This window comes from Cervus canadensis, chromosome 3, assembly GCF_019320065.1.
Source record: "Cervus canadensis isolate Bull #8, Minnesota chromosome 3, ASM1932006v1, whole genome shotgun sequence".
NCBI lineage: Eukaryota > Metazoa > Chordata > Mammalia > Artiodactyla > Cervidae > Cervus > Cervus canadensis.
The window spans coordinates 106,648,912-106,662,444 of NC_057388.1; the positions used below are offsets into that span (position 1 = coordinate 106,648,912).

The 13,533-nt window shown below is 46.1% G+C and overlaps 1 protein-coding gene across 1 annotated transcript in view; it reads left to right on the plus strand.

Annotated features, from left to right (window-relative positions):
• Nucleotides 1–13,533, plus strand: part of CNTNAP2 (contactin associated protein 2) — a 2,193,843-nt gene that overhangs the window by 2,004,981 nt on the left and 175,329 nt on the right. Inside the window, exon 20 of the mRNA XM_043463954.1 lies at nt 12,303–12,539. Within this exon, the coding sequence (XP_043319889.1) occupies nt 12,303–12,539 (237 nt within the window). The remainder of the gene's footprint in view (nt 1–12,302; nt 12,540–13,533) is intronic.

Genomic DNA, 13,533 nt, shown 5'->3' on the forward strand with positions numbered 1-13,533 from the left:
CAACTTGCTAAAGCATAAATAGAATCAATAGAATGTTCTGCATATCTGGAGCAGGCACAAATTATGTGTGTAAATAAATATACAAATAAACAGATAATGTAATTCCTAACAGCCATTGCTTCATAGCAAACAATGAAGTTCGCAGAGCAGAGATAAAAAGAGGCATTTGATTGGGGACAACTTGACCTTTAAAACTGTTCAAGCAAGTGACCAATCTGTCAAAAAATGAAAAAATGTCATGTTTATTAAGCTAATAAGAGGGAGAAAAAGCAGTAAGAATTAAGACCATCTCCTAAGCTATAAGTCATTTAATTCTTTTGGACACATTACCCTAAAGGCATCTTATAAGACTCTTGTGAACAAACTTCTATTTTAACTAATGACTATGTCTCAGTTGATGGAATGGCATTTCTCTCAAGAAATCCACTTTACAAAGGGAATGAAACTGAATATTTTTCAACTAAGGAAGGCCGGTGTGGACCAACTAGTTAAAGAATATACTGTTGCTCTTTAAAAATTCAAATTCAGTTCAGCCTAATGAAAAAATATTTATTGTTGGAGGTCAAGGGCTGGCTGAGACTACCAGGCAAATTTTCACCCTGAGAAGCTCACCTTCTAGTGAGGATCCAGACGTGTAACTAAGGCGTTCAACTCCCCAGGTCCTTGTCCCTCTTCTCCTTCCCTTTCTCTCTCCTTCCTTCCCTTTCTCTCCCCCTCCTCCTTCCCAGGATGAAAGAGGTCAGGTGGACCCCATACATTACCTACTTACTTGCATAAATCTTTCTCTGTGGAAATGTTTATATGCATACGTGTGCATAGCCTCAAGATGATGCCAAAACTATTTGTGTGTATATAAGTATTTGTATCTGTATATACATTTTTTTTTTCTGGAAATGGGACAACATTGTTGTGTTAACATTGGTTTCTTGACTTAGCTTGCTCTCATATGATTCAGGAATTAGTCTTTGTGTGTGAGTGTGTGTGTCTGGAGAAAGAAATGGCAACCCACTCCAGTATTCTTGCCTGAAAAATTCCATGGACAGAGGAGCCTGGCGATGTGTGTGTGTATTGCTGTTATTTAGTCACTAAGTCAAGTCGTGTCTGACTCTTTTGTGATTCTTGGACTGTAGCCCTCGGGGCTCCTTTGTCCATGGAATTTCCCAGGCAAGAATTCCAGAGCAGGTTGCAATTTCCTTCTTCAGGGGTCAGTCCTGCATCTCCTACATTGGCAGGTGGGTGTTTTACCACTGAGCCACCAGGGAAGCCCGTGTCTGGGTTTACATATGTGTCCTATGTGTGTGTGTGTGTTCACAGAAATGTGGTGCAATGTTAAAAGTTCGGGAGTCTGGATATGTGGGATAGGGGAGTTCTTTGTACTAATCTGAAATTTTTCTGTAAATTTGACATTTTTTTGAAATATATCATTCTTCTAGATCTTTAAAAACAAGTGACTCAACACCCTTCACAGCCCCTCTCCTGCCGTCTTTCCCACCCATTAGCCCACCCTTGACACCTAGTTAGACCTCACTACCTCAGTGGGGTTCCATTGATAACATGGATTAACACCAGCGTCTTCCCAGGAGGTGCTGAAATACAACTGAAAGATACCAACAGGCAGGCCTTTCCGCAGACAATGAGGTCAGCATCTCTGAGACTTGGCGTCAAACGTATCTTTCTAAAGTGCAAGAGGCCGCCACACTCAGACAGAAGCTCCAGATCCCATGCGGCTGCGTTCCTCCAAGCTTTGTTCATCACGCCCATCTTCTCCTTCCCGGGAGCACCCTGGCTGCCCTGTGCGTCTTACTGAGATGCCCTCACTTGTCGGGACCCAACTCAGAGTCCCCTTCTGAGTGCCTCCTCCGGCCCATCCATCACCCACCCCAGAGAGAGCCCCGCTCACTTCCTGCTGTCCGGGCCCCCCACACTCCGTGATTCTAAACCTCAAGCTCCGTTTCCCTGATGTGTTTCCTCTGTCTCCCAACCAACTGTGGATCCTTTGGGGGAAAAGTCTGGATACCTTTGCTCTTGTTGTCAGCGTGGGCCTAACACAGAGTAAGATTCCAAGAAGTGTCTACTGATTCAAAGCAAACAAGGCAATACTTGCTGGACTGAAGTTATGACAGACAGCTGGGGGGGCACCTGGAGGAGCTCTGTGCATGGCATGGGGCTCACAGCAAGGGCTGGGTGTGTATCCTGACCGGGGCAGTGAGTGAGGACCAGCCTGCAGGGGATGAGGAGGAAGTGGAGGTGACGACGCCAGAAACCCAGCCAGGCGAGACCACAGCAGAGCTGGGGAGATGCTCCCAGGAAGGAGCAGGGTCGGATAAGGAGGGCAGGGCAGGGCGTTCCAGGGGCTGAGTCAGCGCCTCATAAGCCCAGCTTAACAATGGTGATTAATGAGTGGACTCCTTTTTATTATTTTCTCCTTAAATTTCTGAGTTGGGGTCATGAAATTTGATTAGAACTATTAACCCTCTCCCCCCGAAAAGTGCATACACATTTGCTCACTTTTGCCTGACATTTCAGAACATTCACAGATTCTCTGAAATGGCTCTAGTGACTCCCCCCTCCCCAAATGATACCCCAGATGTTAAGAAAAGGGATGAAATTTAAGTTTAGGAGTGTTAGGAGTGACATGCTCTCCACTTCCCCCATCCTTGCACCACACTGCAGCCAGAATGATCTTTTAAAACTGCAAAGTAGAGTTTATACAACTCTACTTAAAACCCTTCAGGGCCACCCATTATTTTTCTTTCTTTCTTTCTTTTTTTTTTTTTTTTTGGCCTATAATTTTTTGAACTTTTTATTTTCTGTTGGGGTATAGCCAACTGACAGTGTTGTGATAATTTCACATCGAAGGGACTCGGCCATACATACACATGTATCCATTCTCCCCCAAACTCCCCTCCCATCCAGGCTGGCACATAACACTGAGTTCCATGTGCTATACTGTAGGTCCTTGTTGGTTATCCATTTAAAATATAGCAGTGTGTACATGACCATACCAAACTCCCTAACCATCCCTCTCCACACCCCCGCCCCCCGCACCGGCAACCACAAGTTTGTTTTCTAAGTCTGCTGCCCATTACTTTCTATACAAAAGAATCCTTGACATGCCACACCCTTTTGCACCAGCTTCTTCCAGCCACTTCCCCCCTGAATTTTAGCCATCTTGACTAAAATTATTCATCCCAGCTGTTTTTGGTGATTAACGTGAGTGTCATTTACTGCCTATTAAATCTCAAAGAACTGCCTGGCTTAAAAGAAAGCTCTTAATAAATATTTGAAGAAAATATGGAAAAGACGGGGGTGCCAGCCAGATCAACATGGGCTCAATCTTAAAGATGGGCATGTTTTAAAGTCCACAGCAATTCAGTGATTTTCCTGACCTGGGTCATAGAGCCAAGGATGGCAGCAACACCAGGACTGAAACCCACCGTCTTTTGATTCCCGCCCTCTGCTTATACCACATTAAGTCCATGCACGTGTCTCAGCAGAAGTTTGCTGCTTGGCATCTTCATCTCCCTCCATCTCCCAGAAGCATTCTAACCTGTTAACTGCCACTTACGCCAGTAACGCTTGTTACCGGTTTTAGGAGCACAACCCTGGAAATTCTGGAGGCAGACTGTCTTCCTGTTTAAGACGCTAGTAAAGTTGTTCAGTACTGTTGGCTCTTAAACTCCAAGTGAGACGGCCCCCCCAGCTCCTACACAGTCAACTCATAGACCATATAGTTTATTGATGTGTTTCCAGTAATAAACTTTACGCCTGTGTCTCATGGGAAGCACATGCCATTCAGGTTAAATGTAGGAAATTTTTTCTTTGGTGTTTTTCTCCTTTGTGTGGATTCAGACACTTGAAGCTTATTGCATAGAAACTGACCTGGCAGTGACCTGACCTTTAGAAAGAATGGTGGAAAAGTGGCTACAATAGACCTGTATGCACCTGGGGAGACAGAATAAGTAGAAGTGAACATTAACCCATCTGGGTCCAATGTCGTTGGCCCAAAATGATTATGGTAAATTGAAGAAAACATCAAACAAACAGAATAAAAAAAATTCCGGAGGGAAATTCAGAGTGGTACACTTGGAGAGAAAAAGTAGATTTTGCCAATACAGGGCCAAGAGAAAAACTGGTTGTATTTCAGCATAGTGGGGCCTTGGGAGCAGAACAGAAAGTAAGTTTAAACAGGGCTGGGCCTTTCAGATTGCCCTGGAAAGAACAGGGCCTGATTCAGGACCAGGATACACACAGAGGCGTGGCAGCCAAGGTCTCCAGGAGCAGAGCCACATAAAATTCATTTCACTTCCTTACTTGATGATTAATTAAAAAACAGTTAATGAGAGCGATCATTCTGAGCAGTGGGATTCAGCCATGAAAGAGTTTAATGACCCTGAGGCTGGGCTGGCAGTGTCTGTTCTGCAGAAGTTTCTCCTAAATTTTATAGAGGCTGAACAGAGCTTTCCAGCTCCAGGGTAGCCGGGATAAGGTAGAAGAGAGCTTTGGAAGGCAGAAAGGAGGAAGCAAATATTGAAGTTTGTTTGCAGCAGGAGATAAAAAGAAGGAAGCCTGCATTTATGGGTTGAAGGTCTGCATCCTGCCCCCAGTTTCACATGTTGAAGCCCTAAGCCCCAGTGCCATGGTTTTGGAGCTGGGGCCATGGGTGGTACAGTCAGACATTTGTGCCCGTAGGTTCCACGGTCATGGATTCAACCAAACACGGATCAAAAATATTAGGGAAAAAAAAAAAAAATTCCAGCAAGTTCCAAAAAGCAAAACTTGAGTTTGCCGTATACCATCAACACACCAACACCATTTTTATATAATATAAATATAGCATTTATATTATATTAGATATTAAAAGTAATCTAGAGGTGATTTAAAGTATTCAGGATATGCAAATACAATGCCATTTTATTTAAAGGACTTGAGCTGATTTTGGTATAGGAGGGGGTGGTGCTAGAGTCAATCCTCCATGGATTTTGAGTTAGTCATTGCTCAGTTGCTCAGTCGTGTCCAGCTCTTTGTGACCCCATGGACTGTAGCCTGCCAGGCTCTGCTGTCCATGGGATTCTCCAGCCAAGAATACTAGAATGGGTTGCCATTTCCTACTCCAGAGGATCTTCCCAACTTGAGTATCTTCTGTCTCCTGCATTGACAAGTGTATTCTTTAACACTAGTGCCACCTGCAAAGCCCATGGATACTGAGGGATGACAATGATTAGTCTTCGATGAGGTCATGAGGGTGGGGCCTTCATAATGGGATTAGTGCCTTTAGAAGAACAGACCAGAGAGCTGTATTTGTCTCTCTCTCCCATGTATGCACTTGGCAAGAAATTATACCTACAAGCCAGGAGGAGAACTCTCACCAGGAACAAAATCAGGAACTTCGATCTTAGATCGATAGCCTCTAAACCTGTGAGGGTAGATTTCTGTTCTTTAAGACGCACAATTATGGTAATCTGCTCTAGCAGCCTAAGCTAAGAAACTGCCAATATGGGGACTTGGAAAAGCCATTTTGCTGGAATGACTGGGTCAGTGACTGTGGATGGAGGCAGTTCACACTGGTGGGCAGACCAACTGTGAAGGTCTCTTCCCAGCTCCAGAGTTAGTGATGTCGTAGTGGCAGCTTGCTGTCAGCCAAAGTGGGTGTGTTTACACCACGGGAACAGGCAAACACTGCAAACCAGGGCTCCCCCCAGGAGAGCCGCTGGTGTAACCTTTACCAGCACACCCCTGGATCAGTTAGATGAAAGTTTCGTGGAGACCTGGGTCCCTGGGGTTCTCACATTCACGGTACACCTTAACATTTGTCGCTGCTATTGTTTCTGCTCTAGTTCCTAATACACAGTGGCACTCTGCAATTATCTCTTATTATCCATCCAGAGTGATTCAGCATTTGTAGACTCTCCTGGCAAACCAACCATCACTTAAAACGTTGTTTCTATGGGGAAATATTTCCAAGTTGCAAGCTACTGACTTCGAAATAAACTTTTGGAAAAGAACCCATCAGTGAGCTGGGGCCTTTTTCAATTCTGGATCCTCCTGGGAAAGTTAGAGAACAAAACGAGTCACGTCTATTTTAAAAACAGGTTGCAAAACTTATCCAAAGTGAAACAGCAAAAGGAATAGAACTTGGAGGAGAAAAAGATGAGAAACAATTTAATAAGAGGGCTGACGCCAGCTGTTTGTTTGTTTGTTTGTTTTTTCCTGCTGTTAACATCAGGGATTTGGTTGGACAGAGGGAAGAAAATCTTTGTGGTATTTTTCTGGGGTATATGGATGTGGATTTTATTTTAAATATTTTCAGACATACTTTCCACCTTCAAGGGTAGTTTACATATGATCTGTTTCAAGGACCAAGAAATGGTTAAAACAGAATTACCTGTCTACTTCAAGATCCCCATAACCTTTATGAACCTAAGTCTATAGATGGCGTAATGTGTTTCAAATTTTTGAGAAGCATAATTCATTAAATCTTTCACAAGAATCTTGGAATATTAGAGTAACTGGATGCCAAATTTATCATTTTTTTCCATCCAAAAACACGAATATCAAAAATTAAACTGTCTCATATCAGTATATCTCATATGAGGACTGGAAAAGTTCAATTTTCATTCCAATACCTAAGAAAGGCAGTCCAAAAGAATGCTCAAACTACTGCACAATTGCATTCATCTCGCATGCTAGTAAAGTAATGCTCAAAATTCTCCAAGCCAGCCTTCAGCAATACGTGAACTGTGAACTTCCAGATGCTCAAGCTGGTTTTAGAAAAGGCAGAGGAACAAGAGATCAAATTGCCAACATCCGCTGGATCATCGAAAAAGCAAGAGAGTTCCAGAAAAACATCTATTTCTGCTTTCTTGACTACGCCAAAGCTTCAACTGTGTGGATCACAATAAACTGTGGAAAATTCTGAAAGAGATGGGAATACCAGACCACCTAACCTGCCTCTTGAGAAACCTGTATGCAGGTTAGGAAGCAACAGTTAGAACTGAACATGGTCCAAAAAAAAATAAGAACTGAACATGGAACAACAGACTGGTTCCAAATAGGAAAAGGAGTACATCAAGGCTGTATATTGTCACCCTGATTATTTAACTTATATGCAGAGCACATCATGAGAAACGCAGGGCTGGAAGAAGCACAAGCTGGAATCAAGATTGCCGGGAGAAATATCAATAACCTCAGATATGCAGATGACACCACCCTTACAGCAGAAAGTGAAGAGGAACTAAAAAGCCTCTTGATGAAAGTGAAAGAGGAGAGTGAAAAAGTTAGCTTAAAACTTAACATTCAGAAAACCAAGATCATGACATCTGGTCCCATCACCTCATGGGAAATAGGTGGGGAGATGGTGGAAACAGTGTCAGACTTTATTTTTGGGGGCTGCAAAATCACTACAGATGGTGATTGCAGCCATGAAATTAAAAGACGCTTACTCCTGGGAAGGAAAGTTATGACCAACCTAGATGGCATATTAAAAAGCAGAGACATTACTTTGCCAACAAAGGTCCGTCTGGTCAAGGCTATGGTTTTTCCACTGGTCATGTATGGATGTGAGAGTTGGACTGTGGTGAAAGCTGAGCACCGAAGAATTGATGCTTTTGAACTGTGGTGTTAGAGAAGATTCTTGAGAGTCCCTTGGACTGCAAGGAGATCCAACCAGTCCATCCTAAAGGAGATCAGTCCTGAATATTCATTGGAAGGACTGATGCTGAAGCTGAAACTCAAGTACTTTGGCCACCTCATGTGAAGAGTTGACTCATTGGAAAAGACCCTGATGCTGGGAGGGATTGGGGGCAGGAGGAGAAGGGGGTGACAGAGGATGAGATGGCTGGATGGCATCATGACTCGATGGACATGAATTTGGGTAAACGCCGGGAGTTGGTGATGGACAGGGAGGCCTGGCGTGCTGCGATTCATGGGGTCGCAAAGAGTTGGACACGACTGAGCGACTGAACTGAACTGAACTGATATCAGTATAAACCCTTAAATCAAGCATTCTAAATCAACACTTTTCAATTGTTTAATGGGGGAAAAGCTGTGATTTGGGGCTTGTGAAGTTGATGTTATTTTAGTCCTTCATTCAGAAGGGATGGGCGTATTATTTTCCTAAATGAAATCACAGTACCCTGACTTGCCATTTCCTTAAAACAATCTAAAACAATGAAATGACAGCTGTAAATCTGCCACTTGGAACTCTAACTGGTTCTTAGCACCCCCCAGTTGCTCCAACAGTCATGGTTTCAGAGCAGCTCTTGTAAGCATGGTGTATCCCTTCTTCCAAAACAGATGTGAACTCATAAAGCTTCCTAACGATGACTCCAAAATAAAACAGAAAGTATTCTCGGTGGCATATTTTTGGTTTGTTTATCCAAAATCCCTATCTTGCCCCATTCCCCTTCATGATCTGCCTTAAAATGATCGTCACCAGTTTAGCTGAGAAGTCTTGTAAGTTCTCACTACCCCTCACCCCCAGGCACATCATCCTTTCAGCTCTGGCTCCCAGGACCTCAGCTCTGTATCCCTGAGCATTGCCTCTTATCCATGCTGATTCTCAAATCCCTCCAAGTCAGACTTTCCAAGCTAAATTCTGGGGCTGAGTACCAGCAGTTTCACCGGCTCCTGGGCCTGCTGAGGAATGTGTCGAAGACCCAGTGCTGCCCGCTCTCTGGGAAGAAAATACTTGGGGAGAGTCTGGCACGGGGGAGCTTAGATTCTTGCCAGCGATGTGCTGCACCGTGATTCAGGCACCTGAGGTCTCGGTGGCTTTACCCGCCTCCTCAGCCTCTGAACGCCTCCCCCACCACCAGGCCCAGGTGCTTTGCTCCTCGATCTTGAGTTTCACAAGTCTGATAATGTTTATCTCTTCCTGTGCATCAGCCCAGTCCACTCAACTCTGGCCTGTTCTAGCCCTCTGGCCTTGAGCTCTAGCCCTCCCCCTTCCCTCTCCTCTCCTGTGTGGCCCAGCCAGACCTGTCCTTAGGTGCTGGCCCCTGTATCTTCTGGTTGAACCTTTCTGCTGGCAAAACAGCCCCCTGGGTGCCTTTGTTCCAGGCGGCCTGCCTGTCCTCCCCGAACGCTCCCCTCCTTCACCAGATGCTGGGCCCCGTCACATTAGCGGGTCCTAGGAATGTGCATCTATTCAACTCAGATCTGAACGACTGGGGGTTAGGAACGCCTCTGTCCCTCTCACTTTTTCTCCAACTCCCAGCCCGAAATGTAGGAAGCCTGGTGAGTCTTGGATTCCTAACCCTAATGAGTGTGATATTGTTAAAGAGAAAAAAAAAAAAAGCTAAGCTCATGCAAATTTCAGCTGGGGGCCCAAAGCTCCTGTTGCGGACTCTCTGACCCTCCCAGGGTTCTTGCATGCTGCACCCTCAGCTAAAAAGGGGCCCATCTTCCTCTTCATCTTCACAAAGGTGAAGAGCCTCTGGCTCTTTCAAGTTCTTTTCAGCCGGGAAGTCTTCCTGGAGCCCTGGAGACAAAGCTGGTAACCCTAGTGTTCCACATGCCTCCTATATCAGCCGGATCCTGTGCTGGGCACACTGCCTTCTGGTGATGTCTCTTAGCCTAAATCCTCCTCTAGATAGAGAGCACCTCGAGAGCAAGGATTGTAACCTCAGCGCCCGGCATGGTGCCAGGCACACGGCTGGGGTGCAGTAGGTACTTGCTAAGAGTAGAAAAGTCAGCGCTGGAGCCTCCAGGCGGTAAGAAGCAGTCCTTCTCACCTAACCTGCCAAGTGGAGCCCCAGAACTCTCACCACATGGTGTTCACAAGGGTCAACGTGTCTCCCCTCTCCCCACTAGCCAGAGGGCTCTTCAAGGGCGTCCATGCATTAGCCACATCTTTGCATCTGGCGAGGCGTGCAGTGACCCACGTGGATCAAGTATGTGTTGATCCAGTGTTTCCCAGCAAAGACACCTCTTGACATTTTGACCAGGACAATTCTTAATTGTCTAAGACGGTCCCACATGCACAATTCACTCAGCAGGCTTCACCCCCACCCACCAAATGCCAATAGTACCCTCCGTACACACATACACACACACACCTGCGTGTACACACACACACAGACAGACCTTTGCAAAAAACCCTTGCATGGGAGAGCCAGGAGAACAGGACTGCCCGAGCTTGTGGTTAACGGAGCTCTGCACCGCGGCTCAGGGGGAGCAGGATGGGGCACCCCCTGCAGCAGTGCGTCTCCAGGTGAGGTGGGGGTCAGGTGTCATCTGTGGCCCTGAATCAGTTTCACAAAATACTTTCTGTATAGTGTTCCACCTACAATGCAGGAGACCCAGCCTCGATCCCTGGTTTGGGAAGATCCCCTGGAGAAGGAAATGCTTACCCACTCCAGTATTCTAGTCTTGGAAACCCCCATGGACAGAGGAGCCCAGTGGGCTACAATCCATGGGGTCACAAAGAGTTGGACAAGACTAAGCAACCAAACAAGTGTTCATTTAGTCGGATGTCAAGTCTTAACAAGGATAACAGGTTCCACGGGCAAGGAAGTGTGGGAAATGCTTTTAAAGGGCACACTAGAGTGAGTGGTAAAACAGTGCCTGTGAAGACAAGCAAGTCTTGCTGGTAGGCCCTAACCTTTCACAGGGAGTTAAGAGGTGGTTTTAGAACATGGGGAAGTAAATACTCGGGAAAACTACAGCAGGAGCTTGTCTGCCAGGAAATGAGTAAAATCCAATTAGCATTGATTAGGCCACAGGAAAAAACTGATGAAGGATGAGTGACCTTTCTTCTAATTTCTTAATAATAATAATAGGTACTATTTATTATGTGCTAATTACTTCATCTTTTGTTAATTCTCGCTGTTATTACCTCCTTTTCACATATAAAGGGCTTCCCTCGTGGCTCAGACAGTAAAGAATCTGCCTGCAATGCAGGAGACTCGGGTTTGAAGGGAATGGCTACCCACTCCAGTATTCTTGCCTGGAGAATTCCATGGACAGAGGAGCCTGGCGGGCTACAGTCCATGGGGTCGCAGAGAGTCGGACACAACTGAGTGACTAACACTGTCACATATAAAATACTGAGGCCTAGAGAAGCGGGCTAAATGACTTCTCCTAAAGCCATATAAGCAATTAATGGCAGCACTGGATTTGAACCCAGTTCCATGTAATTTCAGATCTTGTGGTTTTGAATACGATACCCAAAGCCTCCCAGGGCGTCATCAGGGTTCCACCAGGGGCTTTCCTGGGTGAACCTCCAAAGCAACTCCCATCTCTGCCCATGAGTGCCTTGAATTAGTGGTGCATGTGATAACGCTACAGGACGGGGGACCCCTTCTTGGGGCCAGAGAGTGGGCTGTTGTCTAACACTCGGAAATGAACTGTCCGACGAGACGCACATACCGACAAGGCGGACTTTCCTGGGAGGGGGCACCCGGGCAGAGAGAAGCAGGGTCAGGGAACCCAGGAGGACCGCTCCGCCACGTGGCTTGCAGTCTCAGATTTTATGGTCATGGGGTGAACTCCCAGGTCGTCTCTTGCCAGTCATCTTGCTTGGTCCATATTTGTTCTGACTGAGGGTCCTTCCTGGTGGCGTGTGCATCGCTCAGCCAAGGTGGATTCCAGCAAGAAGGACTCTGGGAGGCTGCTTGCCTCCTCCCTCTTTCACACCCCACCCCCCACCAAATTCGCCTGGTTAGTTTTCAGGGGCAGCACGGTGTTCGTATCGGGACCTCCTGTTGTGAGACAACTCAGGCAGGTGCGCCTGGCCAAGGTAGGTGGTTTTGGTCAACAGTTCTCTAACAATAAAGTAGTGAAAGTGTTAGTCGCTCAAAGTTAGTTAGACTCTATGTGAACCCAAGGACTGTAGCCCGCCAGGCTCCTCTGTCCATGGGATTCTCCAGGCAAGAGTCCTGGAGTGGGTTGCCATTTCCTTCACTGGGTTGGGATCTTCCCAACCCAGGGATCGAACCCAGGTCTCACTTTATTCTCTGCATCGCTCTTCAACCTCAGTTAGTTATTTAGTCTAAGTACTAAATGTGCAGTGTTTTTTTTTTGGTTTGTTTTTTTTCTGGTATGATTTACATCCCTTAATTTTACTATTACAGTTTTAAGGTGACAGATTGCTATTTTCTGTTACATAGCGTGTTCGTGTTGATGAAGTAACATCCATCTGCTTAGGCATTTTCCCGGTCTGATCGCCTTCCTGGGGTCGGTCCACCCTCCAGGAACGGCCGTCGTGGCCACGACAGAGCTCACCGTCTGCCCAGGCTAAGTTGCAGGCAGTGTCGCCATCCGACTCCTCATCTTGCCATTTCCTCTTTCTTTCTCGGCAGACGTGGGTGCATTTTTTGAAGAGGGGATGTGGCTGCGATATAACTTCCAAGCGCCCGGGATCGGGGCCCGGGAGTCCGGCGGCAGATCGGAGAACTCCCCGGACCCGCAGAACGGAGCCCCGGACCTGGCGGGCGAGGAGATCCGCTTCAGCTTCAGCACCACCAAGGCGCCCTGCATCCTCCTCTACGTCAGCTCCTTCACCACCGACTTCCTGGCGGCGCTCGTCAAACCCACCGGTAAGGGCGGGGATCCCTAGCCTTCTGCCCGTTCAGTGTTGGGGGACAAATGAGCTTATGGTCCGGCTCTAGGAGACGGCTAAGCGGTTGTAAGGCACATACACACCAAACACCCAGGACCCGTTTCCTCTCTGAAAACAGGAGCGCTAAGACCCTTGAAGCTTTAAGATCTCTTTTTTACAAATGAAAATATTCAGGTGTGTCAAGGAGCACGTGTCTCTCATTTCCCTGGGAGATTGAACAGGTTGTAGACATGGAGGCTTCTGCTCTGTGGTCTTGCTCTTTGGTGATGAAAGCTCTGCAGCCTCCCTGGACGGCTATTCCAGGGTCCTAGCATCTTAAATACCAAGATCTTTCTTCCATGGGATCTAATAATGATTCTTATTAACCCAGTTCAGCTTGAAAGTGAAAGTCACTCAGTCTGTGTCTGACTCTTTGTGACCCCCATGGACTATACAGTCCATGGAATTCTCCAGGCCAGAATACTGGAGTGGGTAGCCTTTCCCTTCTCCAGGGGATCTTCCCAACCCAGGGATTGAACCCAGGTCTCCCACCTTGCAGGCATATCCTTTACCAGCTGAGCCACTAGGTTTGAAAGATAGGTGGGAAAAAAAATGTTCCTTAGGATTTTCCCTTTCAGAAATTATTTCTGAAGAAATAAGCCAAAAGTCAGACAAAGATTCAGCATGAAGATGTTCATCATAGTTTATAATGTTATTTATGATAGTAAGAATTGGTAAGGACCTAGAAGTTCAATTTTAGTAAAATGGTTAGTCAAAGGAAGTCACTGTTTATGGGATACTATGTAGCCATTAAGAAAAATATTTGTGAAGAGTAAGTAAAGACATGAAAAATTTCATATGATATTATGTCAAACCAAAAAAAAAAAAAAGGCATGAGAAAGCCTTGACTGTAAAATATCAGCCAGGCTCCTCTGTCCATGGAACTCTCCAGACAAGAATACTGGAATGGGTTGCCATGCCCTCTCCAAAGG